The sequence below is a fragment of the Bos indicus genome, chromosome 21, assembly GCF_029378745.1.
Source record: "Bos indicus isolate NIAB-ARS_2022 breed Sahiwal x Tharparkar chromosome 21, NIAB-ARS_B.indTharparkar_mat_pri_1.0, whole genome shotgun sequence".
Lineage (NCBI taxonomy): Eukaryota > Metazoa > Chordata > Mammalia > Artiodactyla > Bovidae > Bos > Bos indicus.
The window spans coordinates 5,533,174-5,560,666 of record NC_091780.1 but is presented as its reverse complement, the minus strand read 5'-3'; the positions used below and the strand labels follow the sequence as shown (position 1 = coordinate 5,560,666).

The 27,493-nt window shown below is 42.6% G+C and overlaps 1 protein-coding gene and 1 long non-coding RNA gene across 3 annotated transcripts; one reads left to right on the top strand and one right to left on the bottom strand.

The window, feature by feature from the left end:
• Nucleotides 1-11,071: 11,071 nt before the first annotated feature.
• SELENOS (selenoprotein S) lies at nt 11,072-20,174 on the bottom strand. 2 transcript variants are annotated; one of them, XM_019983833.2, is made up of 6 exons: nt 20,007-20,171; nt 19,237-19,371; nt 17,086-17,192; nt 13,692-13,781; nt 13,512-13,590; nt 11,072-11,693 (listed from the first exon to the last, which is right to left on the bottom strand). In XM_019983833.2, the coding sequence occupies exons 1-6, from the start codon at nt 20,080-20,082 to the stop codon at nt 11,614-11,616; spliced, it is 567 nt and encodes a 188-aa protein (XP_019839392.1). In that variant the 5' UTR covers nt 20,083-20,171; the 3' UTR covers nt 11,072-11,613. The 2 variants fall into 2 exon arrangements, with proteins under 2 accessions (XP_019839392.1, XP_019839393.1); XM_019983834.2 differs by lacking the exon at nt 11,072-11,693 and adding an exon at nt 11,715-12,731 and having other exon boundaries at nt 20,007-20,174.
• A 100-nt stretch (nt 20,175-20,274) lies between these two features.
• On the top strand, nt 20,275-26,610 carry LOC139178160 (uncharacterized). Its single transcript, XR_011562544.1, has 2 exons — nt 20,275-24,390; nt 26,285-26,610. It is a non-coding gene; the product is annotated as an uncharacterized lncRNA (long non-coding RNA).
• Nucleotides 26,611-27,493: the final 883 nt, after the last annotated feature.

Genomic DNA, 27,493 nt, shown 5'->3' with positions numbered 1-27,493 from the left:
TTAAGAGAATTCAGCACCACCAAACCAGCTTTACAACAAGTGCTAAAGGAACTTCTCTAGGCAGGAAACAGAGGCAAAGAAAAAGATCTATAGAAAATAAACACAAAACAATTAAGAATACACTAATAGGATCACACATACCAATCATTACCTTGAATGTAAATGGGTTAAATGCACCAACCAAAAGACAGACTGGCTGGGTGGATGAAAACATGCACATATCCACTTCCACTTACCACATCACTCTGCTTGACTCTCCCAAATTGTATGTAGTTATTTTATATTGTTAAGTTAATCATGTTCTCATTATGGCTTACAATTTAATTGCCTTTTATTTTTTGTCTGGTTATTGATTGTGAAACTGATAAATATCTTTTACTATTGTGGAAAAAAAGAAAAATATTGCATAGGAAACTGCAATGTTAAGTCCATGAATCAAGGTAAATTGGAAGTGGTCAAACAGGAGATGGTAAGAGTGAACACTGGCATTTTAGGCATCAGTTCAGTTCAGTTGCTCAGTCGTGTCTGACTCTTTGTGACCCCATGAACTGCAGCATGCCAGGCCTCCCTGTCCATCACCAACTCCTGGAGTCTACCCAAACCTATGTCCATCGAGTCGGTGATGCCATCCAACCATCTCATCCTCTGTCATCCCCTTCTCCTCCTGCCCTCAATCTTTCCCAGCATCAGGGTCTTTTCCAATGAGTCAGCTCTTCGCATCAGGCGACCAAAGTACTGGAGTTTCAGCTTCAACATCAGTCCTACCAACGAACACCCAGGACTGATCTTTAGGATGGACTGGTTGGATCTCCTTGAAGTCCAAGGGACTCTCAAGAGTCTTCTCCAACTTTTAGGCATCAGTGAACTAAAATACACCAGGATGGGTGAATTTAATTCAGATGACCATTTTATCTACTACTGTGGATCCCTTAGAAGAAATGGAGTAGCCCTCATAGTTAACAAGAGTCCAAAATGGAATACTTGGGTGCATTCTCAAAAACAACAGAATGATTTCAGCTCATTTACAAGGCAAATCCACTAAACATCACAGTAATCCAAGTCTATGCCTCAACCACTAAGGCCAAAGAAGCTGAAGTTGAATGGTTCTACGAAGATCTACAAGACTTTCTAGAACTAAAACAAAACAAAACAAAAAACAGATGTCATAGGGGACTGGAATGTACAAGTAGGTAGTCAAGAGATACCTGGAGTAACAGGCAAGTTTGGCCTTGAAGTACAAAATGAAGCAGGAAAAAGGCTAACAGAGTTTTGCCAAGAGAATGCACGGTCATAGCAAACACCTTCCAACAACACAAGAGAAGACTCTACACATGGACGTCATCAGATGATCAATGCGGAAATCAGACCGATAATATTCTTTGAGCCAAAGATGGAGAAGTCAACAAAAACAAGACTGGGAGCTGACTGTGGCTCAGATCATCAGCTTCTTACTGAAAAATTCAGTCTTAAATTGAAGAAAGTAGGGAAAACCACTTGTCCATTCAGTTCTGACCTAAATCAAATCCCTTATGATTATACAGTGGAAGTGAGAAATAGATTCAAGGGATTAGGTCTGATAGAGTGCCTGATGAACTATGGACTGAGGTTCATGACATTGTATAAAAGGCAATGATCAAAATCATCTCCAAGAAAAAGAAATGCCAACAGGCAAAATGGTCATCTAAGGAGGCCTTACAAGTAGCTAAGAAGAGAAGAGAAGTCAAAAGCAAAGGAGAAAGAGATAGATATACCCATCTGAATGGAGAGTTTCAATGAACAGCAAGGAGAGTCTTCCTAAATGACAATGCAAAGAAAAAGAGGAAAACAATAGAATGGCAAAGACTAGAGATCTCTTCAAGAAAATTAGAGACAACAAAGGAAGATTTTCATGCAAATACAGGCACAATAAAGGACAGAAACAGTATGGATCTAAGAGAAGCAGAAGATACTAAGAAAAGGTGGCAAGAATACACAGAAGAACTATACTCAAAAGATCTTAATGACCTGGATAACCACGATGGTGTGATCTTTCACCTGGAGTTAGACATCTTGGAGTGAGGTCAAGTGGGCCTTAGGAAGCATCACTACAAACAAAGCTACTGGAGATGATGGAATTCCAGCTGAGCTATTTCAAAATCCTAAAAGATGATGCTGTTAAAGTGCTGCACTCAGTATGCCAGCAAACTTGGAAGACTCAGAAGTGGCCACAGGACTGAAAAAAGTCAGTTTTCATCTCAGTCCCAAAGAAGGGCAATGCCAAAGAATGTTCAAACTTCCACACAATTGTACTCATTTCAGATGCTAGCAAAGTAATGCTCAAAATTCTCCAAGTGAGGCTTTACCAGTATGTGAACTGTGAACTTCCAGATGTTCAAGCTGGATTTAGAAAAGGCAGAGGAATGGGAGATCAAATTGCCAACATTCACTGGATCATCAAAAAAGCAAGAGGATTCCAGAAAAACAATCTACTTCTGCTTCATTGACTATGCTAAATCCTTTGACTATGTACATCACAAGAAACTGGAAAATTCTTAAAGAGATAGGAATATCAGACCACCTTATATACATCCTGAGAAACCTGTATGCAGGTCAAGAAGCAACAGTTAGAACGGACACAGAACAGACTGGTTCTAAATTGGGAAAGGAGGACATTAAGGCTGTATAATGTCACCCTGCTTATTTAACTTACATGCAGAGTACATCATGCAAAATGCCAGGCTGGATGAGGCTCAAGCTGGAATCAAGATTGCCAGGAGAAATATCAATAACCTCAGATATGTAGATACCACCCTAACTGCAGAAAGGGAAGAGGAACTAAAGAGCCTCTTGATGAAGGTGACAGAGGAGTGAAAAAGCTGGCTTAAAACTCAACATTCAGAAAACAAAGATCATGGTATCTGGTCCCATCATTTCATGGCATATAGACAGGGAAACAATGGAAACAGTGACAGACTTTATTTACTTGGGCTCCAAAATCACTGTGGATGGTGACTGCAGCCATGAATTAGGATACTTGCTCCTTGGAATAAAAGCTATGACAAACCTAGACAGCATATTAAAAACAGAAGCATTAGTTTGCTGACAAAAGCTCCATATAGTCAAAGCTATGCTTTTTCAGAAGTCGTGTACAGACATTGACAGTTGGACCATAAAGACGGTTAAGCACTAAAGAATTGAGGCTTTCAAACTGTGGTGCTGGAAAAGACTCTATTGAGTCCCTTGGACAGCAAGGAGATCAAAGCAGTCAATTCTAAAGGAAATCAACCCTGAATATTCATTGGAAGGACTGATGCTGAAGCTGAAGCTCCAATACTTTGGCCACCTGATGTGAAGAGCCAAACTCATGGGAAAAGACCCTGATGCTGGGAAAGATATATAGCAGTAGGAAAAGGAGACAATAGAGGATGAGATAGTCGGATGGCATCATCAATTCAATGGACATGAGTTTGAGCTAATTCCAGGAGATACTGAAAAACAGGGAAGCCTGGTGTGCTGCAGTCCATGGGGTCACAGCGTCAGACACACTGAGTGACAACAAATGTTTGTTAGAATTCACCTCTAAAGCCATCTAGTCTTGAACTTTTATTTATTGGGAGTTTTTAATCACGGTTTCAATTTCAGTATTTGTGGTCTGTACACATTTTCTATTTCTTCAGTCTTGGGAGACTGTACCTTTCTAAGAATTTTCCCATATCTTTAAGGTTGTCCTTTTATTGGCATATTTGCCCGTAGTGATCTCTTATGATCCTTTGCATTTCTGTGGTGTCAATTGTAACTTCTTTTAATTTCTAATTATGTTGATTTGAGCCCTCTCCCTTTATTTTATGAGTCTTCCTAAATGTTTATCAATTTTGTTTATGTTTTCAAATAACCTGGTCTCACTTTCATTGATTTTTTCTATCTTTTTTTGGTCATTTCTATTTATTTCTGGTCTGATCTTTATGCTTTCCTCTTCTAACTTGGAGTTTTGTTTATTCATCTTTCTAGTTGCTTAAGTGTAAGATTAGGTTGTTTGTGATTTTTCTTGTTTCCAGAGTTAAGATTACATTGCTATAAACTTTCCTCTTAGAACTGCTTTTGCCACATCCCATAAGCTTGGATCATTATACTTTTATTTTCATTTGTCTCTAGGTACTTTTTATTTCCTCTTTCTTTGACTCATTGGTTGTTTAATCGTATTGTTTAGCCTTCACATGTTTGTGTGGTTTTTTTTTTCTTGTAGTTTAATCTTGTGGTTGGAAAAGTTGCTTGGTGGGATTTCAATTTTCTTAAATTTACTGACACTAGCTTTGTGCTCAGCATGTGGTCAATTCTGGAGAATGTTCTATGTGCATTTGAGAAGTATGTGCATTCTGCTGCTTTTGGACAGAATGCTTTATAAATATCAATTAGTCTATCTAGTCTAACCTTGATAGAATTTCTTAGGCAGGTGGATAAGGAGTCCACAGGCCCAGTCATGTAGTCATACATATCCTAGAATTTATGGCTGTTTCGAGTTTACGGCCATTCACCCACATCAGAAATAGGAGCTAGGGAGCTGGTTAATTTGTAACATTGGAGCCATAGGAAAAAGTTACTGGATGTTTTCAGGTGACCGGCCTTTGTCACAAGATCTAAGGGAGACAAACTGACCTAATGAATCTTATGCCAAAACTATTTGTAGTATAACAGGTCAAAAGGTATATAGAACATCTTAAAAGCTGTATGTGGGTCTCTTCCTACCCTTCTGGTGTCTGGGCTAGAAGCTGTCCCTATACTTCCTGACTTTTACTAAAGCTTTACACTCCTGCAAAGACCTGAGCAACTGTTCCTTTGGTCCCAGAGAGAATTTTTTCCTTGGAAGACTACAGACCCATACCCAACACAGAATGTGGTAGAACAATGTGCCATTTAAGGCTTGCACCTCCTTATTGATTTTCTGTCTAGATGATCTGTCCATTGACGAAAAGGATGTTTAAGTTCCCACTATTACTGTCTTACTGTTGATTTCTCCTTTTACGGCTTAGTATTTGCCTTATATTTTGGGGTGCTTTTATGTTGGGTGCATATATTGATTGATATATCATCTTCTTGGATTGATTTCTTGATCATTATATAGTGTCTTTGTTTATCTCTTGTAACATCTTCATTCCAGTATATTTTATCTGAGTATTGCTATTCCAGCTTTCTTGGGATTTCCATTTGCATGGAATGCCTTTTTCCTTCCCTCACTTTCAGTCTGTATCTGTCCCTAGATCTAAAGTGGGTCTCTTGTAGATAGCACATATGTGGGTCTTGTTTTTGCATCCATGCAGCCAGTCTATGTCTTTTGGTTGGAGCCTTTAATTCACTTACATTTAAGGTAATTTTCAATGTGTGTTCCTACTGTCATTTTCTTACTTGGATTTTATAGGTATTTTTCCCTTCCTTTTTCACTCTGTTCTCTTGTGATTTGATGATTTAGTGTTGTGTTTGAATTCATTTTTCTCTATATAACTATCAGACTTTTGATTTGCAGTGACCATGAGGATTTGGTATAGCGGACTATATGTAAATAAGATTGTTTTAAGTTGCTGGTTGTTTAACTTCAAATGTTTTCCAATATCCTGTATTTGTGCTCTCCTCACACTGCTAGTTTTGATATGTGTAGGAGATGATTTCCTGCCTTTATGTTTGCCTCGGTGTGATCACTGGTGAAGGCAAACATAAAGGCAGGAAATCATCTCATACAGATATCAGAACTAGCAGTGTGATGGGGAGAAGGCGACGGCACCCCACTCCAGTACTCTCGCCTGGAAAATCCCAGACGGAGGAGCCTGGTGGGCTGTAGTCCATGGGGTCACTAAGAGTTGGACATGACTGAGCAACTTCATTTTCACTTTTCACTTTCATGCTTTGGAGAAGGAAATGGCAACCCACTCCAGTGTTCTTGCCTGGAGAATCCTAGGGATGGAGGAGCCTGGTGGGCTGCCATCTATGGGGTTGCACAGAGTCGGACATGACTGACGTGACTTAGCAGCAGCAGCAGCAGCAATGTGAGGGGAAGCACGATGGTGTGATCACTCACCTAGAGCCAGACCACCTGGAATGTGAAGTCAAGTGGGCCTTAGGAAGCATCACCACGAACAAAGCTAATGGAGGTGATGAAATTCCAGCTGAACTATTTCAAATCCTAAAAGTTGATGCTGTTAAAGTGCTGCACTCAGTATGCCAGCAAATTTGGAAAACTCAGTAGTGGCCACAGGACTGGAAAAGCTCAGTTTTCATTCCAATCCCAAAGAAAGGCAATGCCAAAGAATGTTCAAATTACCACACAACTGTACTCATCTCACACACTAGCAAAGTAATGCTCGAAGTTCTCCAAGCAAGGTTTTAACAGTACATGAACCAAGAACTTCCAGATGGTCAGCTGGATTTAGAAAAGGCAGTGGAGATTCCTTAAAAAACTGGAAATAGAACTGCCTTATGATCCAGCAATCCCACTGCTGGGCATACATACTGAGGAAACCAGAATTGAAAGAGACACATGTACCTCCATGTTCACTGCAGCACTGTTTATAATAGCCAGGACATGGAAGCAACCTAGATGTCCATCAGCAGATGAATGGATAAGGAAGCTGTGGTACATATACACAATGGAGTATTACTCAGCCATTAAAAATAATACATTTGAATCAGTTCTGATGAGGTGGATGAAACTGGAGCCTATTATACAGAGTGAAGCAAGCCAGAAAGAAAAACACCAATACAGTATACTAACGCATATATATGGAATTTAGAAAGATGGTAACAATAACCCTGTATACGAGACAGCAAGAGACACTGTTGACGAATACAATAAAGTTAAAATATAAAATAAAATTAAAAAAAAAAAGGCAGAGGAACCAGAGATCAAATTGCCAACATCTGTTTGATCATAGAAAAAGCAAAAGAGTTCCAGAAAAACTTCTCTTTTATTGACTACGCTAAAGCCTTTGACTGTGTGGATCACACACACATCACACACATCAAATTTTCTGTGGAAAATTCTTAAAGAGATGGGAACACCAAACCACCTTAACTGCCTCCTGAGAAACCTGTATGCAGGTCAAGAGGCAACAGTTAGAACTGAACATGGAACTGATCCAAATTGGGAAAGGAAAATGTCAAGGCTGTATATGGTCACCCTGCTTATTTAACTTATATGCAGAGTACATGATGTGAAATGCCGGGCTGGACGAAGCACAAGCTGGAATCAAGATTGAGAGGAGAAATATTAATAACCTCAGATATGCAGATGACACCACCCTTATGGCAGAAAGCAAAAAGGGACTAAAGAGCCTCTTGGTGAAAGTTAAAGAGGAGAGTAAAAAAACTGGCTTAATACTCAACATTCAGGAAACAAACATCATGGCATCCAGTCCCATCACTTCATGGCAAATAGATGGGGAAACAGTGACAAGACTTTTATTTTCTTGGACTCCAAAACCACTGCAGATGGTGACTGCAGCCCTGAAACTAAGACACCTATTCCTTGGAAGAAAAGCCATGACCAACCTAGACAGCGTATTAAAAAGCAGAGACATTACTTTGTCAACAAAGGTCCGCCTAGTCAAGGCTATCGTTTTTCTAGTAGTCATGTATGGATGTGAAAGTTGAACCATAAAGAAAGCTGAGCGCTTAAGAATTGATGCTTTTGAACTGTGGTGTTGCAATCTGTTTTGGACTGTTGGAAGACTCTTGAGAGTCCCTTGAACTGCAAGGAAATCAAAGCAGTCAATCCTAAAGGAAATCAGTCCTGAATATCCATTGGAAGGACTGAGGCTGAAGCTGAATCTCCAATACTTTGGCCATGTGATGTGAAGAGCTGACTCACTGGAAAATATCCTGATGCTGGGAAAGATTGAAGGCAGGAGAAGGGGACGACAGAGGATGAAATGGTTGGATGCCATCACTGACTCAATGGACATGAGTTTGAGCAAGGTCCAAGAGTTGGTGATAGATAGGGAAGCCTGGCATGCTGCAGTCCATAGGGTCACAAGGAGTCAGACATAACTGAACTGAACTGAGCAGTGAGCCTTTCCACTTGTAAGTTTCTTATTCCTAGCTGTCCCCTGCCTCTGCTCCAAACCCTCCAAAACTAGCAGATTGGAGATCTTGGCCCAGCCTCTTATGCGGTCACTCCTTTTCCCCTAAGTTCCGGTGCACACTAGACTCTCGGTGCCCTCCAAGAGTAGAATTTCTGTTTCCCTCAGTCCTGTGGAATCCCTGAGACACAGCATGCTGACCTTCAAAGTCAGATTCTCTGGAAGCTCCTGCTTCCATTGCCAGATCCCCAGGCTGAGAATCCTGATGTGGGATTCAGACCTTTCACTCTAGTGGGAGAACTTCTATGGTACAACTGTTTTCCAGTTGTGGGTTACCCACCCTTTGGGTATGGGATTTATCGCAACTGCACCCCTCGTATCATTTTGTGGCTTGTCTTTGCATGTAGGTTATCTTTTTTGGTAGGTTCCAGCATTAATCATGGCTGTTCAGCAGTTAGTTGGTATTTTGGTTTTTTTTGTTAAGAAGGAATGAACTCTTGTCCTTCTACCCCACCATCCTTTGCTGTCTTCAGTCATTTATTTTTGTATTAACAACTGTGTGATGTTCATCTCCCTCCAACAGATAGAATGGCCCATGAGGGCAGGACATATTTCTGTGCTGTTTATCATATCTTCTTCAGTGCCAGACTGGTATGACTGAGACTTTAGTTTTCCAGAGCACATCATTTCCCAAGTTCTTCTGATACACAGTATTTGAATTGGGGTACGCTATGCTGACATTTTGTTTCAAGCTACAAACACCAATTTGCCTAATCACTCCATCAGACATTTGTGGTTTCTGCAAGGACTACTCACATTGATTACCTTTTTGCCTTTTGTAACTTCAATATCAGCATTTAGAGCTCAGAAAGTTGAGGAAAAGCAGCAGCAGATTGACAAGAAAGGTAGGAAAACACCAGACAAGTGCAGAGCCCCAGAATTTGAGAATAGTTTTTCAAGGAGTGTACAATTACTGCAAATGATGAAAGCCAAGAATGATCCATCAGATACATGTCACCTTGAAGAGCTTTAGTGAACCTAATATAACAGCAAATGGAGGAAGAGAAATTGGAAAGAGTATAGGAAATTATTCAATAAGACTAGAAGTGCTGGGCAGGGTTGGCACAGGAGAGAAGATGAGCTGTCTTGGGAGTAAAGACCCAGAGTGTGGTGTTTCAGAAGGCAAGAGAAGGGAAAACTGCAAGAAGGGCCAATTGCTGGCAGGTCAAATAAGATGAAACGAAAAACTCCACTGAAGTGTGAAACGGGACGATCCAGGAAGAGCATCTGCAGCATTAAGCAGAGGGTGGGCAGAAACAGATGATGAATGGAGACAACTCAAAGCTCGTTCCACAGCAAAGAGCACCAGCCGGAATCAGGGTTCTGTGAATGTGATGTGGCTTTGTGCTTATATTATGATAAAGACTTGACATATTTGAGAAGCAGCTAACAGAAACAGCACAAGGGAGAATAGGAAGATAGGTAAGAGTGGTCCTCGAGGAGGGTGTAGTTCCTCTTTCCAACAGAAGCAGTTGCCTTTGGCCAAGGCCACAACTCTAGGCACCAGAAAGTTTCAACTGAAGGTTTGTGTGTCTTTTGCCCACTTACTAACGTTACTCCATGATCAGGATGGACTGGGTTATGCATCATTTAAATACACGACTACTGCCATCAGTTCCAAGTTGCAGCCCCCCCCACTGCAGCATGAGGCAGTGTTCTGCCTGGTTCAGCTATCTTCTGACCCATCCCTTCTTCCCCATGGGCCTCAGATTTTGCACCACTTCTTTCAACAGGAGCACAGAACCCATCTCCTCTGGCAACTTCAGTCCACCCTTCTGAAATATTTACTGCTCTTGACTTGTAGCACACAACACTTGGTAAGTATTCACTTTGCCACATGGTAGCTGTCTCATTAGATACATCAAGCTTGGTTTTCTATGACCCTGGCTGTACAGTCTTTGGCTATCAGGAACACAAGGACAAAACAGACTACAGTGATCAGGGTCTTGCACCAGTTGACCCTCTAAGCTAGTTTCTAAAAACCAAGGTTAACTAGAAGTACCTACCTCACGGGACTATAGTGAGGATTAACTATAAATGTATGTGCTCGGCACACAGCAAGTGCTCTTCAAACTCTATTACACAAGTTAGTTTCCTTCCCTCTTCTATTATCTCCCGATCAATTACTCACATGGCACCACCTCTCCACCACCAGTCATACTGCCAGATGCAAGGTGGGTGTATACAACTCAGCATTTCTTCCTATGTGTTTACACCTGATAATTCCTTAATTTATAGGGGAAAAAAGGAGGTTTGAGGGAAAAGTCACAGCTAATAGTATACTGAAACATGCCTTCTATTTCTAAAATGAACAGTTGATAGCTGCTTAACTAGGTATTTTCAACTACAGAAAATATTTTAAAGGAAGAACTCTTAAAAGTTCGTTTATATCCTACAGGGAATCAATCTCTCTGGACATAAATTAACAGACCTAGATGAAATATTTTAACCCAGTCTAAAACTTTCCATTATTCTTTCTCATGATCTTGACATGAAGCAGGGATCAACAAATTACAGGTGGCAGGACAAATCTAGCCCGTAAGATAAATATTTTAAAATGTATTTAATAATTCTTTAAAAATTAAAAAAATATAGACTGTGCCGCCTGTCAAGCCTAAAATCTTTACTACCTGGCCCTTTATAACATACTTCACAGAGACTCTGGATAAGGACGTAAGAAATGAGTGTGAGACAGAGGACTCACAGGGCTTCCAAAAACCCCAATGACCCCTGAGGTACTTACAGGCAAGATGTTTCTTTGCCCTATTAATGCAGAAACTCAACTCCAAGTGTCCGGTTTTGTGGATAAACCCCCAGGAGCCCTCCAGCTCTGAAAACCACTGCAGCTGTCCCACTTTTCATGCTCACTGAGGTGAGCAATAATGAGAAGAGAAAGTAAATTTTATTAACGGGAGGTTATGAATGATAAAAAGCTGTATTATGTTAGACAGACAAATTCAAGTGCATAAAGAAATTTCTTTAAATTTAATAAAGATACTGAAAATGTTCTTTTTTTTTTTTAATATTTACAGTCTCTCTTTTTTTAAACAGTTCTGTACATATAAATTTACAGAACAACCCCATCAACTGTCTGCATCAGTAATCCTTGCTGGTGGGCTCACCATTTACAAGGAAGACATCATTCAACGCAAGCTGTCACAGAGACTGTCCTCCCAGCCAGGACCTCTTAACTTGAAGGATCATTGCCAGGTCTCTTTTACCAAGATCACCAATCACCTGGAAGCCCTTAGCTACCAACTAACAAAGACCTGTGAAATCAATGAACAGTCACGGCTTCAGTGCAGCGTGACTAACTGCAATACTGCCTAGTGGCCATGTCCACACCCTATGCTGCCTTCAACCCTTGAAGTCATCAGTGTAGTTAAGAACAGAAAGAAAGCCCCTCCCCCTGGCTAATCACTGTGAAAAGCGTGCGTAAGACAATTGAGTTGAGGGTTAAGGATTCATCTTGCTAATGTCAAAAGTGACACTAACAAGATTCTTAGCCTCATCCACCAGATGAGGGTCCTCTGCGTCCAGGTCTCCAGGAACAGGTTCCACCACCTTCACCAGACAAAGGATTGTAACCTGTGATGAGATAAAGGAAGCAAAACAGTGTTGGAAACATTTCGCATCAAACAGAGGACCGTAAGCCTGATATGCAAAGCACTGCAGAGATACAATCCTACTCTCATAAACATTTTCAGAAAACTTTAAGCAACCACATGACCAAAAAAACTTTATAATGTGACTGCATTATATTGCATTGTATATACTAATCTGACTTTCTATAATGTGATTGCAGTCTGAACTGACTTGAATAAAACAAGCCATTCAGCTTCTGTTTTAACTATCAAAACATGAAAATCTCCACCAAATACACAAAAAATCTGCCCCCAAAGCCTCTCAAGATGGCTAAATTTAAGTTTATAAAGGTTTCTAACTGTAGTCCTTAATAAAACGAATACATTCAAGTAAGAACTGCTCAAGTTACAGAAAATAAATTATAAAAATCAAAACCGAATGGAACTTGCTGTTGCTTTCACCAGTCAGAACTGGGAAATCCACATGCCCCAGCCGCCACACTCATCCTTGCCCACTCATTAACTTCCTAAAGTTAATAGACATTTGGTGACCATTCTGCTCAGGCTCTAGAGTCAGCAAGACCTTAAATGAGGTGGTTTTGTTCCTTACTGTAGAATCTTTGGTCACCAACTCCCTGTGCCTCAGTTTCTTTAAGGCCTATAAAGACAGGCCATTCGAAGCCCCCAGCTCTGGACTGCTAGCAATGTTAGAGGCATGCACACAGCACACCATACATTCCATTTTCTACAATCGTCTCCTGAATACTACCACTTGTTGCTCTGCATAATGGCCTTAGAAGATTATTTCTTGCTGAAGCAAGAAAAAGATTTAAAAAAGCATTTTCTTTTCAGACATACCACTCCCCTATACAAGCCAGCTCTGAGTTCCTAACACAAAGGAAGGGATCAGAACCCAGCCTTTAAGGGCAACCCACCTTGTGTCCTGGCTTCAGAGAGCTCGCAGGCTTCACAGACTCCCCTCAGTTGTCTAAGAGGTTGGCCACACCTCTGCCTCTGTGGCACCTAGCCAGAGAAAACCCCTCTTCCCAGATAGAAAAAAGTATCTTCAGCCTAGAACTGGTTTCTTCCCAAAGCATTCTAATGCTTTTGCCCTCCCCTCTCTCCAGATGGAGGAGGAACTCCTGGCACATCACAAAGGGTTATTTATTTTCAGTTGTGTGGGAGTCCCATCTTCCCAAAAGTATGTGAAAGTCCTCAAGGATGGGATGGTACACACTGCTATGGTACCACCTAGAGTGCTTGGGGGTACTGCACACAGAAGGTCTCTTAATGAATATCTATCTGTTCATGCCTCCTTGAAGGAGTTATTTGTAAGAAACAAGGCAGCTCTGGCTGGAAAGGCCAAAACCCGTGTCCTAGGCCCCTTGACCCACTCATATGCAAAACAGGCAAACTACTCCTTGCCTCACTTAACTTACCCCTTACAGGACTGTGGGATCAAGTGAAAAACACTAAAATACAACTGCAACCATCCCAATTATTTCCCGAGAGCCTCGAGTGACCTCCTTTTTCACTGCTTATCAAATGCTAACTTTTGTGAGGCCAAGGAGGTCAGAGGCCTCCTGGAAAAAGGACATGCACCCACGTCCTTGCTGGAGGCTCAGGGGCAATAAAAGGGTTCAGCAGGCTGGTCATTTCTAGCCGCTGAAGGCTGTTTTACATCTGTTTCTTTTATTTAATCTTCATAACCTATACTTAGGAATTAGTCTCAGTTTATAGACAATGAATCAAGAAAAGAGAATCCTGTTTCAGGTAAATTTAGCCAATTATTGTTCAGAATGCTTTAATGTTTCATACTTACCTCCTCCTCGCAAAGGCTTTCTGTCAGATTTTCGTTTTGGGATGACTGATGAAGTAGAAGGCCCAGGACTGTCTTCTTCCTGCTTGAACATATACAGCCTTAAGAATCTAGTTAAGACATTCTACTCCAGGAATCTTCACCTACTTGAACATAAGTCCACTAGGTTGAAGGCTACATCACCTGAGGCTTTCTTGTATTTCCTTTATAACTTTTTCCTTCTTGCATGCTATCCCACATTTCAATCTTCTGTCTCCTTTTTTCTTCTTCAAGCTGAGGAAGAATCGCACATGATACAAAATGAATTCATAAGCTGTCATCCTTCTCAAAGAAAATATACTTTTGATAATCTGTAATTTAAATGTTCTTCAAAGTTTCATCTGCACTTTCTTCAGTTAATAAAGTAGCTGTCATCTAGTGGTGTGTGAGTTTAATTCAGATACAGAATCCTTTGCTTTTCCATACTATTAAGGAAAGCAAAAAGTGTCACAGAAGAAAGAATACAGATTCTTCTTTTAAACTAGACATTTCTGGTCATGTTGAAGAACACTGACTTGAAAAGGGTCGGTGTGGCTGGCAGGTGTGCTTTGCTGCTATTTGGTTGTGTCACCTGAGGAAAGTTACTTAACCCTTCAACTTGGAAGGCTGTGAGGAACCAATGAGAGCAAATTTGAGAATTCTCTGCAAGTAAGGTACTACGGGAGCATAAGAGAAAACTAATCTCAGTAGAAAACTATGTCCAACAATGAGCACCTGAGAAACCTTGAGCAGTGAACAGGAGGGAAATACAGCGCCCGAAGTCTTCACCTTTGCTTCCCACTCCTTGAACAACTGGGTACTGCAACTCACGTGTGCACAAAGGTCACTAACTCTCTCAGTTCCTGATGCAATCCAAACCCAAGCTTCAGTTCATTCTGGTTCCGATTAAACTGCGATGCCACAAAGATATGCAAGAGGATGCCTTAGAAAGCACATATCCAGAAATTTCTCAATGGTTCAGGGTCCATCACTGCTAAACCCAAATGCCTGTCCCTTCATGCCTTCACTGTCTGCAAGTACAGGAGGTTAAGGAAGAAACTGCTTCTTAATCTGAAAGCTGTTTTATGTTTATAGCCAACATGGAAAACACCAGAATGGTACATCAGTGACAAATTCTGAGACCACATACAAGAGAGCTGACTGAACTATGAGACAGGAAGACTGTTACTTTTCTTAAGTATACAGAACCACGTTGACTACACTAAAGTCTGTGACTGTGCAGATCACAAACTGGAAAATTCTTAAAGAGACGGGAATACCAGACCACCTTACCTGCGTCCTGTAAAGCCTGTATGCAGGTCAAGAAAGATAGAATCAGACATAAACAATGGTCTGGTCCAAAACTGGGACAGGAGTACATCAAGGAGATACGTCACCCTGCTTATTTAATTTCTATGCAAAGTACATCATGGGAAATGCTAGGCTGAATAAGCACAAGCTGGAATCAAGATTGCCAGGAGAAATATCAATAACCTCATATATGCAGATAACACCACCCTAATGGCAGAAAGCATCAAGAGCCTCTTGATGAAGGTGAAAGAGGACAGTGAAAAAGCTGGCTTAAAACTTAACATTGAAAAACGAAGATCATGGCATCCAGTCCCATCACTTCATGGCAAACAGATGGGAAAACAATGGAAACAGTAACAGACCGTATTTTCGTGGGCTCCGAAAACACTGTGGACAGTGACTGTATCCATGAAATGAAAAGATGCTTGCTCCCTGAAAGAAAAGCTTTGACCAACCTAGCCAGTGTATTTCAGAGCAGAGAGATTCCTTTGCCAACAAAGGTCCATAATCAAAGCTACGGTTTTTCCAGCAGTCATGTACGGATGTGAGTTGGACAATAAAATTGGCTGAGTAGCAAAGAATAGATGCTTTCAAATTGTGGTGCTGGAGAAGACTCTTCTGAGTCCTGTGGACAGCAAGGAGAACAAACCAGTCAATCCTAAAGGTAATCAGTCCTGAATATTCATTGGAAGGACTGATGCTGAAGCTGAAGCTCCAATACTTTGGCCACCTGATGCGAAGAACTGACTCACTGGAAAAGACTCTGATGCTGGGAAAGATTGAAGGTAGGAGGAAACGGACGACAGAGGATGAGATGGTTGGATGGCATCACTGACTCAACAGACATGAGTTTGAGCAAACTCCCAGAGATGGTGAAGGACAGGGAAGCCTGGCGTGCTGCAGTCCATGGGGCCGCAAAGAGCCAGACACACGACTGAGAGACTGAACAAACAATACAGAACCACAACTTTAAAACTCAACACAGCCTTCTATCCTTTCTCCAATTTTAGGAGGCTCACATTACAGTTTTTAAAAACAATCTTTTAAAAGCTTTTCCCCCCAGCTACATCAGCAAACTGGGTAAATGATCAGGCTGTTTTACTAACGCAAAAAAGTCAGACCCTCAAGTCATTAATTTTGACACGTAGCAGGAACTGAACTTACTCTTGGGCTCTAGAAACAAAACAATTAAATATTTCTTAAAAACTTTAAAACACTTGCTAAAGTTTTTTTTAGAAACAAACAAAAAATAAAACTGCTTAAATATAGCATCTATGTGTATTATGCTGCCATTTCTATGGAAAAATGATATAAGCATGCGTTTATATATGAATAAAATATTTCTGGAAAAATACCTAAAATACTTCGCTCTGTCCTTTCACTCTGGGCTCCAGCCACGATGTGGATACCAACCATGCACTAAGTGACCATGCAGAAAACAAAAGCCACCAGCGGTGGCAGAAAGGCATTCCTTTCTGGAAATACCAGAGACACAGGCAAGACCAGCAGGAAGACCAACTTCTCTGGTTTCCTTCTAAGGGGATAAAGAGGGGCCCAGAAACATCTGTAATAAAACCAGAAAGCGGAGCCTACACTTAGTTGCTTCAGTTACACAGACTGGGGCCAACACAGTAAGTGTGACTTCACACCTGTGAAGAGCAGCACAACCCACCTGGCTGCTCAGGTCACTTCAACAGTAGCCCCTGGTTCTTCCTCCCCATCACCTCCAGAACTGCCCATCACTCCCACAACCAAACCATGTGTTTAACAAAAGTCTTTCAGAACTCCATCTTCTGCTCTCCATCTCTACCCTAGGCGGAGTCCATTGCCACCCTCCCCTGGCTCTTCTTTAATCCACTGAAGAGTGGCCCCACCAAGTCAGGTCCTGTGAGATGCAAAGCTTGAAACCAACCATGAAGCAAGATGCTGAATGTGTGTTCTGTGTCTGGTGGTACGGCTCCTGCACATAGCACACGGTTTTATGGGCAAAATACTGCTATAAGGGAACCACTTAAAAGTAAAAACATAAATACAAGAGTATTTAAGAGTAATTATTTAAGAGCATTTCACCCCTGAACATTAAGAAATTACACAAGTAAAACATGCTGAGCAATACTTAGCTAAGTGGAAATGATTCAGCCTAAAACTGTTCCCTTTACCCACCATAATGTGAGTGCATGCACACACATACACACTTTTACCAACTAAACCTCAAATATCATGTACTCAAATTAAAACCAGTACATACCTGTCTTAATTTCTCTTTATGCTTTTCAACTTGTGCATTTAATTCTTCTTGCATTTTCAAACGAGCAGCTGCTAAAGCCTCCTGTCGTTTAACAACAATATCAGGTTCTGAAAAGGCAGAAAAAAATTGAAATAAAGCACTTTGTAAAATATAAAATGGAAACTCTTGAGATCTATATTAGAAGTGTACAGAAATCAAACAATACAAAAACCTTTTTTAACATGAGTAAGTCTATCCTTCTGCATGTATTTAATTACTGCCTAAAGGGGAAGGAGACTATCACATAGCCTCAGTTCAGAGTCCTTGTTAAAATACTTACAGCATCAGAAATCTCTGTTCACAACAGATTTCTGGGCTCTCTGAGCAATCCCAATTCAGAGAATCTGGCCTGGGCCCTATGATTCAAATATAAGTGGTGCGGCAGCCACAGCGAAATTTGATTTCACATCCAGGATACCTCCTAACTCCCAGCCTCTAGGCTGACCAGAATTCTAGAAATAACCAAGGGAAAGCAAGTTTTCTGATCATTAGCTATCACCTAATTAGTCTAGATATATACCAGAAAAAGGGAAAGGTATTTAGGTATTCTATTCTTGTTTCTACAGAAAAGAAAAATTCTGCCAACTAGCGTTAATAGAAATGACCGCCCCAGATATTTATTTTTATCTGGTTTATACAACAAAGCAAATTACCCAAAAACACAATCAAGTTTTCTGTTTTATGCAGACCACTGTGTTTAAGGAGCACTAAGGGGAACTACACAGTAGTGTGACTAATTTTCTAAACAAAGAAACAAACTACAACTATTATGTTCACACCAGCACCATCCAAAGGATATGGGATGACCATTACCTACAGACAGTAAAAAGCAATGGAAAAAAGGTCATTTAACTGAATCCACGTACAACAGAACACAAAATAGGTATGGCTGGGTGGGTGTGGGTTTGTGTGGTGGCAGAGACGAACAGAGCTTTACTTTTAAAAATGAAACTATACTTCTACTTTATAGAAATGTGAATTGTAACAACATTTGAAATTGCTGTTTTATTCTTAGAAAAAAAGAAATTATGTGTGGATTTTTTAAACCTAATTTTCCTAACAAAATTGTACAACACAAAGTACACCTTTCACTGCACATTTACTTTGTGCAACGCTTCCTTAAAACAAACTCTTCTGAGACGCCCATCCCATTATATTATAAATCCACTCCTCAGCTGTCAGCAGATCACAGTGACAGCAACGGCTGTACCAGGTGACTGAAGCTGTTCTCTAACCTCACCCACGTCACATTATCCCACAACTTAAGCAAGATTTACAATTGTACTTTGTTTTTTGGGATATACAGCCAACAACCAAAAATACTGAGATGATGGAAGGACCACAGGGTTTCATGGGAGAGGAGAGTAAAGGAATTTTTTAGGTCCTTCTGCTAATGACTACTATTATGTTATGATGTTTGTTTCTTCCCCAGCTTCTTAACTGTGGTGACTCGGATCACTGACGATTAGCATTTATTTAATTATACTACTATTATCAAAATACTGAACATTTCTTTTGACTATGTTCTCAGAAACTGTAACTTCTAACAAGTTAAAAGGCTGTTTTAGAGGGAATGAGTTTTTTAAACAGCCATGTGTAAATCTGCCATTAGGTCTGATGAGTAAGTTTTGAAAAGCAGAATGCAGTGGATGTGAGGAACTAAGGCTGAGTTTCCTGTCACTCACTAGGGTTCTAGAGATAACTGAGAGTTAGTAGGCACACCCATAATATGCAGAAGCTTTGACGTTTTCATTTTACTCTCTCCTGTAAATAAAGAATGATGCAAGCAGAGGGTGTTCTACACATTATTAAGCAGGTTTTTCACCCCATCAAAAACTCTGAAATTAAAAAAAAACACACTACTGCAATTCACCAAAATCAACTTCAGTTTACCTCCCACACGGATTAGACTGATACCTCTTACTCGTAACAACAGACTAACTTATAAATACTACAATAAGTACGGGTAAAGCCACGCCTTCAGTCCTCTTCCCTGGAAAATTCCATGGACAGAGGAGCTTGGCAGGCTACAGTCCATGGCCCCAAAGACTCGGACACAACTGAGTGTACACGCGCGCACATGCTCATACACACACACACACACATACTAACCCAGAGCAGCGGCAGCTTGATCTAAGTGCCTCTGCCTCAAGGCCCTCAACCGGGTGGAAAGCTTCTGAAACACCACGTAGAGAAGGATGCAGCTGAAGACGATGTACCAGCCGTAAGTGGCCAGCAGGGAGCCCACTGAAAAAAATAAGTTTTCAAGAAACTAAAAATGACACTTCCACCGAGCTTTCCTAGCGGAAGACTTCCTAAGAAGGTAGTTAAAACAGCGAGAAGTACAATCCAGGGATCCCTGAGAAGGTGCTTCTCAGCCCTCTGGGGAATCGGAGGGGCAACCCCGGGGCAGGCAGGGCTCGTCAGCCGGGTTTTGAAGGATGACGGAGTGTGTCCGAATCAGGAAGGGAAGGGCTTTAACGATCCAGGCAACGTACGGAAAAGGGTAGCCGCGGGGGGCTGGCACAGGGCAGAGTTTGGGGGCGTGCGCAAGAGCGCGGTGGTGGGGGAAGCGCGGCTTGGCGGCAAACGTCAAGGACCCTGTGAGCCCAGTAAACCGCGACCCGGAAGGGCTTGAACCGCCTGTGTCGCGCGAGATAAAGGACTCGGGCAAACAAGGGCCGACAGCAAAGCCCAGGGAAGCCGGGCTCCGGGCGAGCCTCCGCGCGCGCCTTCGGCCCACCGCCCAGGCCTGCTGGTACCGGCCGCGTCTGGCCTCCGGCCGGCCCAGCCCACAGCGCCGTGTAAAACTACTCACTGAACATGGCGGCGAGCCGGCGATGAGGACGCGGCCCCGCGGCCCGCGACGCGCGCCCACTCACCCGTGACGTGAAGGAAACGCAGCCCCTCGGTCTCGAGGGTGGGCCGCGCGGACAGCTGATCCCCGTCCCGCTCCATGGCGACGCAGCCCCGGCCAGACCCGCGCCGCACACGCCCGCCGAGTCAGCGCCGGCCTTCGCCTTCCGGCAGGCCCCTAGTACACGTGGCGCCCGGGGCCGGGTTTCCGGCCTCCCGGCCAATCGGGTGGCTAACCGGCCCGGACGCCTGGAAACGCCTCGAGGGCGTGGCCGAGGCGGGCTGAGCCCTCCGGGGCGGCACCGGGAACCCGAGGGGCGCCTTACACCCTGCGCCGCGTCGGATATTTACTCTCGTACTGATTGGACACCGAGGTCTCAAGACGTTACCTTGGGCAAACAGGATTTGCGTCCACGCCCGTGCTCGCTGGCACCTTAAGCAACTGGGACTTCGCAGATTGGCAACTCCCTGCTGTTACGGGTTCCAGCGTAGCCCTTCCGCTGCCTCTGTTACCTTTCAGAGTTGGGAAAGTCCCCGCTAACCCCCCGCCATTCTCTCCTCCAGAATCAAAACCTCTTGGGAAAGAATTAGCGTTAACAATGGCTCCAACACGCCTTGAATCAATAATTACTAAGTATTATAAGACATTACAATTATTTATAACAATGTTTTGTCTTTTCTCTGCCTGCGATGCCCTCCTCCACACCTTTCCACTCCTCTCTTGGAGCCCTACCTTAACCACCCTCTATGGAATTTGACCTTGAGCGTATTTTGGAGGAGGATTTAAAGTGAAAATACTCCGCTGTGTCTCAAAAGAAGGGTTGAGGATTAGGAAGAGAATAATGAGCAGATAATGACTGATTCAGAGTGCTCTGCCACCTTGGCGAGCACAGACATGAGCCTGGGGTATCCTTGGGGGATTCCACCGCTGGTTTCACTAGCAGTTTCTCAAAAGACTCACAGAACGACAATTTCAGGCTTGTGTCAGAAAACAGGAGAAGAGAAATGGGCTTCTGGAGAAAATTGGGAAATTGAGGACTCTGGATTTTATCAATTAAGACTGTGAAGACCCATTGATTTGCCTTTAGAAGTGTAGGGGAAGCACACTGATTGAAACTGCCAACCCTGGCCAGGCACCATAGCAACAATTTTCATGAGTTGTTTTATGACCGGAGATCCTGGTAAAAGAACATGGAACTACGAAGTCACCACCAACTGGAAGAGTTTGGGAAACGTCAAAAGGAGACACCATGTGTACGACTACCTCCCAGAATGGTTGTCGCTGCCATCCATCTTGCTGAGCAATGAGAGTGCAACCAGGAAGGGCTCTGAATCAGAATGCTTGGCCAAAGACAACGTGGAAATGAATCCCATCTGCCTGTTCAGTTCAGTTCAGTCACTCAGTCATCTCCGACTCTTTGTGACCCCATGGATTGCAGCACGCCAGACCTCCCTGTCCATCACCAATTCCTGGAGTTTACTCAAACTCATGTCCGTAGATTAGGTGAGGCCATCCAACCATCTCATCCTCTGTTGTCCTCTTCTGCTCCCACCTTCAATCTTTCCCAGCATCAGGGTCTTTTCAGACAACTAAGTTCTTCACATCATGTGGCCAAAGTATTGGAGAGTTAGCTTCAGCATCAGTCCTTCCAATGAATATTCAGGACTGATTTGCTTTAGGATGGTCTGGTTGGATCTCCTTGCTGTCCAAGGGACTCTCAAGAGTTTTCTTCAACACCACAGTTCAAAAGCCTTAATTCTTCAGTGCTCAGCTTTCTTTGTAGTCCAACTCTCACATCCATACATGACTACTGGAAAAACCATAACTTTGGCTAGACAGACCTTTGTTGGCAAAGTAATGTCTCTGCTTTTTAATATGTTGTCTAGGTTGGTCATAACTTTTATTCCAAGGAGCAAGCATCTTTTAACTTCATGGCTGAAGTCACCATCTGCAGTGATTTTGGAGCCCCCCCCCCCCCAAATAAAGTCACTGTTTCCACTGTTTCCCCATCTATTTGCTGTGAAGTGATGGAACCAGATGCCATGATCTTAGTTTTCTGAATGTTGAGTTTTAAGACAACATGTTCACTCTCCTCTTTTATTTTCGTCAAGAGGCTCTTTAGTTCTTTGTTGCTTTCTGCCATAAGTGTGGTATCATCTGCATATCTGAGGTTATTGATATTTCTCCTGGCAATCTTGATTCCAGCTTGTGTTTCATCCAGCCCGACATTTCACATGATGTACCCTACATATAAGTTAAATAAGCAGGGTAACAACATACAGCCTTTACATAGTCCTTTCCCGATTTGGAACCCGTCTGTTGTTCCATGTTCAGTTCTAACTGTTGCTTCTTGACCTGCATACTGATCTTTTAGGAGCCAGGTCAGGCAGTCTGGTATTCCCATCTCTTGAAGAATTTTCCATAGTTTGTTGTGATCTACACAGTCAAAGGCTTTGGCATAGTCATAAAGCAGAAGCAGATGTTTTTCTGGAACTCTCTTGCTTTTTCAATGATCCAAAGGATGTCAGCAATTTGATCTCTGGTTCCTCTGCCTTTTCTAAATCCAGCTTGAACATCTGGAAGTTCATGGTTCATGTACTGTTGAAGCCTGGTTTGGAGAATTTTGAGCATTACTTTGCTAGTGTGTGAGATGAGTGCAATTGTGCAGTAGTTTGAGCATTCTTTGGCATTGCCTTTCTTTGGGATTGAAATGAAAACTGATCTCTTCCAGTCTTGTGGCCACTGCTGAGTTTTCCAAATTTGCTGGCATATTGAGTACAACAGTTTCACAACATCGTCTTTAGGATTTGAAATAGCTCAACTGGAATTTCATCACCTCCACTAGCTTTGTTCATAGTGATGCTTCCTTCCGAAGGTCCACTTGACTTCTCATTCCAGGATGTCTGGCTCTAGGTGAGTGATCACACCATCATGATTATCTGCGTCTTGAAGATCTTTTTCTGTATAGTTCTTCTTATATAATTCTTGCCACATCTTCTTAGTATCTTCTGCTTCTGTTAGATCCATAATCGTGCCCATCTTTGCATGATATGTTCCCTTGGTAGCTCTAATTTTCTTGAAGAGATCTCTAGTATTTCCCATTTTATTGTTTTTCTCTATTTCTTTGCACTGATCACTGAGGAGGGCTTTCTTCTTTCTCCTTGCTATTCTTTGGAACTCTGCATTCCAGTGGGTATATCTTTCCTTTTCTCCTTTGCCTTTCACTTCTCTTATTTTCTCAGCTATTTATAAGGCCTCCTCAGACCACCATTTTGCCTTTTTTGCATTTCTTTTTCTTGGGGATGGTCTTGATCACTGCTTCCTCTACAATGTCACTAACCTCCATCCATAGTTCTTCTGACACTCTATCAGATCAAATCCCTTGAATCTATTTGTCATTTCCTCTGTATTATTGTAAGGGGTATGATTTAGGTCATAGGTTCTCTTATTTGCTAGCCTTTAATGACACATTCACAGGATGGATTGAAGCATTCCCTACCAGGACATAGAGAGCTGCAAAAGTCTGTAAAGCTCTGCTAAAGGAAATAGTGCCTACCTTTGGGCTGCCTTGATCACTTCAGAGGGACAATGGGCCCTCATTTACAGCCATGATATCCCAGAACCTGGCCATATGCTTAGGAATGAAATATCACCTCCACACATCATGGCAGCCTCAAGCCTCAGGGAAAGTATGCTGTGCTTAGTCACTCAGTCATGTCCAACTCTTTGCGACCCCATGGACTGTAATCCATCAGGCTCCTCTGTCCATAGGGATTCTCCAGGCAAGAATACTGGAGTGGGTTGCCATGCCCTCCTCTCAGGGAAGGTGAAGAGAGCCAACCAGACTCTTAAAAGGGCTATGGCTGCATTATGTCAAGAAACACGTAATAAATGGACCCATATGCTACCCATAGCCCTCATGAGGGTACAGGCAGCCCCTAAATGGCCACTATTAAGCCCTTATGAAATGATGTATAGACGTCCATTCTTAACTTCTGATTTTTTTTTTTTTTTAATGAGGACACCAATGAACTCCTAAAACATACAATTGACCTGGGAAGGTTTCAGCAAGAACTGTGATATGGATAAAGGTCTTCCTAGACCACAGGAGGACTTAAAAAAACCCCAGGTAGAGCTGGGGGACTGAGTATTAGTAAAGACCTGGCAAGAAAAAGGGAGTCCAAGCCAGATGTCTGAGAATTGGACAGGGCCATATCAAGTTGTCCTAGTAACCTCAACTGCTGTAAAAGTGAAGGGTCTATCTGCCTGGGTCCACAATTCTAGAATAAAACCCTATGGCCTTACAGGAGGGAGAGATGGGGACTGGGACTCTAAAAGCAGAGGACAACTATTCCTGTGAACCTGTTGAAGACTGCTGTTCATGTGGAACACCATCAAATCTCCCTCAGGTAAGTCAATGCATCTTATGATGTTTCTCCTCTTTCTTATCATGCCTTCCTGCACAGCTATTAACTTCTCCCTTAATGATGCATATACGCTTGAAAACCACACTGCTTCTTGACTCAGTGTAACCGCCCCTTGCTGAATCTGCATTAGCAGCAGAAGTTGGGGATATGTCCAACCTATCCCAGGGTATCATTGGCCCACCATTCCAGCCCAGCTACATGCTGTCACCCAGTGTACCCCATCTGGTCATTGCATGGCCTTTTGGGTAAAAGGGGAGAAAAACTTCATGCCTTGGTATCAGCAACAGCTGTTTTTATTTACTCCCATGATAACATCTGCAATCCCACTCAGGCCCTTATTTTCTCTCTTGACTAACATTCCCCAAGTGACCTTCCCTGTCTGTCTTAAAAGTGACTCCCCAACAGGGGTGTCTGTGGGAAATCTGGACAACTCACAATGTGGGATAACTTTCAGTGTCAGAACTGATGGAGAAAACTGGGATCTAGGAATTGCTCTAGGGTATTATGATTTAGCCCAAAGCCTGGGGTTAGAAGTTCTGGCAGAACTGACATGCTATACCTATCCATGAGCATGAGGCTCTCCTCAGTTGCCATTAACCAGTCTCAAAAAGCCATGTTTTGTTCTGGACAACCAAAAACCACATCTGATCATTCTAATTTCTAAGTCAGACAGGTAACTCTGACCCCTGTTATTCCCTTGTAGGGGTCCCCACGGCTGAAAACATAACCCTATGGTGGGAACCTAAACAAAATACTCTCTACCTCAAGGACAGATCCCAGGATGCCTCACAACACTTGAACCCCTTCTGAAATGCCCTCACTGCTGTGGTTTTGCAGCAAGTGTTGTGACGGTCTCCTCCCAGCTGCTAAAGGACCGCCCTTGTTCTAGTTGTAAGGCAGATGGAAACCCTGTCCCTCTTTGGTAAGGTTGTTTTGTTGCCCAGCTTGAACCCAGTCATGGTGTCTACTTCATATGTGGGGATAAAGCTTGTTTATCCCTGCCACCTTTTTGGACAGGAGGTTGTCCTCTGGGGTGTGTCATGCTGTACATAGATCTGGCCTGGAATAATACCTCCTTGCCTCCACCACTATTACCCACTAGAGGTTATGTCATGCAGTGATACTTAGCCCCCTTTTTTGGCATTAGGGCTGACTTCTGGTTTGACAGGAGCTGCCACTGAGGGAACTGCTCTATATAAATTTCAGCAGCTTTCTACCAACACTGCTGTGTCCATAGAAAAAGCTACAAGGACCCTCCAACATCTACAATCCTGGTTAGGGTCCCTAGCCACAATGGTCCTACAAAATCTTTGGACTCTGGATTTACTGACTGCAGGGCAGAGTGGCACTTGTCTCTATCTAAAGGAAGAATGCGGTTTTTATTATAACCAGTCTGGGTGGGTCCAAGAAGATATCAAGGGGCTTTTGGAACAGGCCACAGAAATCTTGGATATGAGCTCAACAGGTGTATGGAGTTCTCCTTCTTTCCCTTCTTGGCTCCTGCCATTTCTGGGTCCAGCGATAACTATCTTATTAGGACTCCTATTGGGCCCCTGTATACTCCAACTCCTTACAAAGTTTATCTCCCAACAGGTTCCAACAGTTCCAAATCAAACTGATGTTACTACAAGGGTTTCAGATACAGAACACCTCAACTTAGATCAGGTAGAGAGAGACTTCTGCTCTGCTAGGCAGGTCTACGCCCATGCACAGCAGGAAAAAGTTACAGAAGAAAGAGACCTCTGCCCCAATTCCCAAGAAGTATCTTGAGTTTGAAGTCTCTCAGGGGGGAGTTGTTAGGGGAAGCACACTGACTGAAACCGCCCACCCTGGCCAGGCACCATAGTAACCACTTACATGGATTGTTTTTTGACAGGAGATCCTGGTAAGGAACATGGAACTAATAAGCCACCACCAACTGGAGGAGTTGGGGAAAAGTCAAAAGGAGACACCACATGTCTGACCACTTCCCAGAATCTTTGTTGCTGGCATCCGTCTTGGCTGAGCAATGTATGCACCACCAGGAAGGATTCTTGAGTCAGGATGATTGGCCAAAGACAACCCGGAGATGGATCCCATCACTATAAACCCAAAACTGCAAGCCACATGGCAGAGCAGTTCTCCTGGGTTCCCTTACCCTGCTGCTTTATTTATTTATTATTTATTTATTTATTCCAATAAAGTCTCTTCCTTCTATCAGCACATTTCTCCTCAGACAATTCTTTTCTGGTGAGACAAGGGCCCACGTTTGGGGCCCTGGAGGGGGTCTCCCTTAACACAACAGAAGTAGGAATTTTATTCCCCCTTTCCTTGCTGTTTCTCCTCTTATTGAAGCAGGAGATAGATGGTCTTCAGGCTTGACATTTACAACTGGCCCCCTGTTCATACTTTCACCTTACCCAGAAGAATAACCATCATGGGAGAGTGGGGGGTCTGGATACTAAGTTCTTTTATAGAACAGAGAGGGAGAGGAGTTGAGGAAGTAAAGACCTTATCTTGCAAATATCTCCTGAAATGGCCAACCTTAGGGAGGGAAAGTTTTAATCTCTCACAGGCAGAGAAAGCCACAATGAATGAAAATTAACCAAGTTGATAATATGGATCACAACCTTGTGTAACTCAATGAAACTGTGAGCTGGGCCATGTAGGACAGCCATGTAGACAGATGGGTCATGGTAGAGAGTTCTGACAAAATGTGGTCCACTGGAGAAGGGAATGGCAAACCACTTCAGCATTCTTGCTTTGAGAACCCCATGAACAGTATGAAATGACAAAAAGATATGACACTGAAAGATGAACTCCCCAGGTCAGTAGGTGCCCAATATGCTACTGGAGAAGAGTGGAGAAACAGCTCCAGAAGAAATGAAGAGGCTGAGCCAAAGTGGAAACAGTGCCCAGATGTGAAGATGTCTGGTGGTGAAAGTAAAGTCCAATGCTGTAAAGAAAAATATTGCATAGGATCCTGGAATGTTAGGTCCATGAATCAAGGTAAATTGGAAGTGGTCAAACAGGAGATGGCAAAAGTGAACATTGCCATTTTAGGAATCAGTGAGCTAAAATGGACCAAAATAGGTGAATTTAATTG